We start from the raw sequence: 4893 nt of genomic DNA, 5'->3' as shown, positions 1-4893 counted from the left end.
CTAATACAACAGCACAATGTTAGCCAAAATGACATTTAGTGATTTGCAACTATATAACAACTGGTCCCACTGTGTTTGCAAAATATCAGCAAAACAAAGGAGGGAAAAACACACACACGTACACTATATGTTAAATTATGGATGTCACCTTCACTTACAGTGGTAAGGTTAAGTGTTTTTCAAAACAATGCATGTAGTGTAAAAACATAAGAACAGCTGGAAAGTAGCCATAGAATTGCCCTGAATCATGTCACGCCAGATATGCAAGTAAAGTAAAAACAGTGTGCTAGATTCACATTAATCCGGTGGTAGTAATATGTAGCCTGAAAGGGCCAGCAGAAATATTTAATTCTGGTGACACACTGGTTGGGTATTAGCAATTGTTACTTTTTTTACCTCCTTAATAGTATTCTTTGGTCTGGTATGTGCTGCTTTTTTTTGTTCATTTATGTTGTTTATTTTGTGTAAGTTGAGTGGGCCTGTGAGGTGATATCATTACTCCAGTTGTGTCTGGTTAAATATTTTGTCATGTAGTGAAACACTTCTTTTCACTACAGTGGCATGTTTTTTGCTATTCAAAAGTTCACCACTTGGCCTATGTGGGAAAATACGAGAAATTCAGGTAAAGTTTGTGGATACAAACAGTAAATCAACTCTGAATTTTTACATAATAAAAAGAACCTTGGGGAAGGATATAAATTATTTTATGTTTATATTTGTTCATACACAGGCACCATTAATAAAAATTTATTATTTTTTTATTGAAATACATTGATTTCAAAGTGTTTTTTTTTTTTTTTTTTTTTTTTGCAAATATTAGCTTAATTTGTTGTTGTTGGAGTAATGCCTCCATAAACTTAAATTTGTCAAAAATAATTGTTTCATGTTTACATTTTATGATACGAATGCTCTTCTGAAAATTTAAATATCATTAATAATTTTTTTTTAAATTAAAACTAATGAGTATTTTTAGTGGCCAAAAAACAATGTTTGTGAAATTTGAAATTATTATCAGAAACATGATGAAATAAAATTACTAAGCATTGTAATCTATTGGTAAAAAGTCCAGCACTCTGAGCACAATTTAAGAAATTTGATATATTTTTTTTGAAATATTAAAGTTAAAATCTGGGGCTTGTCAGGTTGACTGTGTGGTTATGTCTGTAAAATATATTATCCATAATTATAAACATGACTTTAATTTTAACTACACATGAATGTAGTTTTAATTTAATTTAAAAATTGAATGCAGTTCTCTGTTTAAATATCTACATTGCTGCACTGAAATATAATCCCCTACAGCCTTTTTAATTTAACTTTTTGATTGTGCTGGTGTTTGGGACTTAAACCACATTCTATTTGCTTGTACCTCTTATTAAAAAGTATGCATTTTATTAATGCAGCCCTCATTTGAAAAAAAAAAAAAAGATGAAAGACACTCAATTTAAATGAAAGCTACACATTAGTTGTTTAACATCAGTGACAAAACTACCAATGGTGCCAGGTCCGTGCTTGGAGGGGTGTTGACATGTTTGGAGAGGGTAATTTAGGAACCTGGTAGGAAGGATTCAAAATATATAGTTTTGCCTGTGTTTAATCGGGCTTGATTATAGTCTAAAAACAAACAAAAAAACCTGTTGTATTTTACAAAAATACAATTTGTTATTATCTTGTATGTTATATACCTTTGAATATGTTGAATTTTAATCCTGATTGATCCATACTCATATCAAATAAGACAATTGTACATTCATATTCAAAGACTTGAGGATCTTACAGTATAAACAGGCATTTCCTATGTAATTTTCTAAAATATTTTACTTTTGTACATACTACAGTAAACTACTTTTGAAAAACAAAAAATGTCTTTTTAACACAGCCGTTCCGTATTTACAGCAGTATGTCAAGTGTCAGCAGCCTAAACTGGAACGATAAAGTTTCTTCTTACACAGCTTGTAGCCTTGTCCAATGACTAGAGTTGGTTTCCTATTGAAGCTTTTAAATATATTTGTTGGAATGAATCTCTTTAAATTTTGCCACTTGCCTGAATCCTGGAGCAGAGTTACTGATATTTCAAATGTAGATACTGTATTTGGGTCACATGCCATTTTTGCTATTCTGTGACATACAGTTTTCTCTTCAAGGTTTACAAACATTGTACATCCTCGTAGGCCACACGGTTCATTTTCTGACATTCTTATTATATCTTGAGCAATATGGAGTGTAAGATCAGAGGGAAGTAACACTTCTTTAAACTGAAGCTGTTTGCCTTTTGCTTCACGCAAGGAATTTTCAATCATATGAGCCAGCACTTTAGCTGTTGTAATTTCAGCAGTTTCTTCAAATGCAAGTTCAGAGAGTACCATTTCTAAGAAAAGGACATTAAAATATTATCAATCAAATATTAATATTAAAATTGTCAATATTATATATTTTACAAGCTACATCCTACTGCTCTAATAGTGTTTTTGGCACTTGTTTAAATCTCTAGATGCCAAGAAAGTTGAGGTAAAAACTGATTTCCTTGCTGTTAAATAATACGTAATGAGCATAGTGTAGAAAAACCTGCCCGGCACATTGTGGGAAATTATCCCAATTAAGTGGCACATAATTCCAGGATTTCTAAAGGAATGAATATGGTATATTTTAATGTAAGAATTTCTAAACTCATAAGAATTGCACTAGTGCATTAGCACACATACTAGTGTGTATAAAGGAAGTATAAAAAAAAATTGAAAAACAACTTTACTTTATTGCTGTAGTGCAACAAAACTCTAAAAACCCAAAATAAAACTGCTACAAGAAACCTGTCAGAAGGATAAGTATCGAGAGAATAAAACTAAGATATCTTAGTTGTCTGTATATAAATGAACTTCTTAACACCTCCAAATAATGGATAGATAATATTCCTTATTTTATTTTTATTCATTAGAAAAAATAATGGATATTTAATTTAATTGCTTCAATATTGTAAGAGTAACAATAATGAGTTCTTAGTTAGGTCTGTGCCTAGCTAATCCAATACCAGTGTCACACAGTTCATATATCTTCTACAATTTCCTCCCCCATCTTTGCACCCCAAGTAGAAATGCATCCATTTGGGAGCAGGAAGGTAACAGATTAATATTCTGTAAAAGATAGTAACCCTAGATGCAAATGATAGCAAATTATCACATATTTTGTTGTTATTATTATTCCTCCTAAACAGTAAAGGCATTTAACACAGAAGGAACATATATTATACACTGAACAAAAAAAAAAAAAAAAAAAACATACAAGTGGAATTAAAATAGTTTAAAAAGTATAAAAAAAATTTAAGTGTAGATAATATAAAAGATGAATATAATAAAGTTATTGATAAAAATATATTAATAAAATATTTTAATTTATAAAAATTATTAAAACAGAAAAGTGATAATTAAAACAAAATATTCATGCATATATATATATATATATATATATATATTTTTTTTTTTAATGTGTGCATCATAATGCGCACATGAAAATGAGATTAAAAAACCAGTTAGTAAATTAATACCTTATTGCTACTTTACATAAGGTGTCTAATGTGACTAACATGTGAATAGTGGTGTGGCAAAGAGTGGAGACCCTCAAAATTGATAGTTACAAAACTATTCTGGGGATCCCACCACTGCTCATATTCTCTTCCCCCACACAGTGCGTTGTCTTCACTATTATCCCTATACTTCATTCTTACACCTCCAGCCTTCAGACCCCCATACTCTACCTGAACCAACCGAGTATGCACCTAAAACAAGCTGTGAAATTCCAACACTTAAATCTAACTTATTCATATAGTTTTCGGCTTATTAATAGCTTAAATACCTTTCAGCTTATTAATAAGCCTAGCGCCTACCCTATTTTTTTTTTTTTAAGTCCCTAGCCACTGAAATCTCAGGAAACTAGGTGGCAGGGTCTGCCATAGTAAATATAAATTTATTGGGTACCTGGTCTGATTCCCCAGAGCTAAGTGTGGAAACGGTGAGTCCCAACGGCTAAATGGCCAGTAGAACAACGGTACACAACAGTACACAACATTACACATATACATACCCCACACACTTTTAAATCTCTGGCCTTAACAGTGAACTGTGACATATAACAATACAAAACGCGGAGATGGGAGGAAACCCATAGTGCCGTTAAAACCCGAAAACACTACACAGTGCGTGGTTCGCCGGTACTTTTGGTATGTCGGTGTATATGAATCTGATGTTCTCGTGGAATTTTCCATTAATTAACTATTCTCGTGACTGAACTTGCTCATAATTTTCTCTACAGTGTTTTAATTGAACCGCGTACCTTATTTATCTATCAATAAACATACATAAAAAGGCGGCAGCCTACCTGTTGATTCCGACCATTCCAAGCTACAGTCAGCACTTTCCGAATCCCATTCCGTGTGCATAGTATCCAAATTCTGTAGCTTTGAATTCGTTCTCATGGCTTTATTTTGTACAAAGCTCTAATCACACAACTCTTATTTCAGAAAAGTTTATAAAGCTGAACTAAACAGACTTAGATATCTTACTTAGTTTCACCAATCGAGTGATACTTGTTTCAGAGCCACCTTGCATTTATCTTTTCACAAAAGAAATTTTTGTAGCTCGAAATGAAACCGCTAACAGCATTCACTCCTCTTCCTGTCTGCCGTCATAATGAAATTCTTCCCGCAAAGAGGCTGAAAATAAAATGACCAACAGCTGATTGAAAAAGCCAGGAGGCATTGGTACAGCTGTTGTCCAATAAAACCAAACGTTGAAATGCTTTAGCCAATCGATATTCTGGATTGAGGCATAGCAACTGGTAGCAATTATTGCGTAGTCATTTGTGTCAGAAAGGAAGTAGAGTGTGAGTTATGTTAAAAGATTG

The 4893-nt window shown here is 32.3% G+C and overlaps 1 protein-coding gene across 1 annotated transcript; it reads right to left on the bottom strand.

Annotated features, from left to right (window-relative positions):
* Window positions 1-842: 842 nt before the first annotated feature.
* Window positions 843-4678, bottom strand: LOC150081681 (DNA damage-inducible transcript 4-like protein). Its single transcript, XM_090379545.1, has 2 exons — window positions 4369-4678; window positions 843-2368 (listed from the first exon to the last, which is right to left on the bottom strand). Exons 1-2 carry the CDS (start codon window positions 4463-4465, stop codon window positions 1911-1913), a joined length of 555 nt encoding a protein of 184 aa, XP_090235671.1. The 5' UTR covers window positions 4466-4678; the 3' UTR covers window positions 843-1910.
* Between the last annotated feature and the right edge of the window lie 215 nt (window positions 4679-4893).

This window comes from Mastigoproctus giganteus, chromosome 8, assembly GCF_048544385.1.
Source record: "Mastigoproctus giganteus isolate SK-2022 chromosome 8, ASM4854438v1, whole genome shotgun sequence".
Lineage (NCBI taxonomy): Eukaryota > Metazoa > Arthropoda > Arachnida > Uropygi > Thelyphonidae > Mastigoproctus > Mastigoproctus giganteus.
The sequence above is the reverse complement of the archived record's forward strand: the minus strand, read 5'-3'. Positions and strand labels throughout refer to the sequence as shown.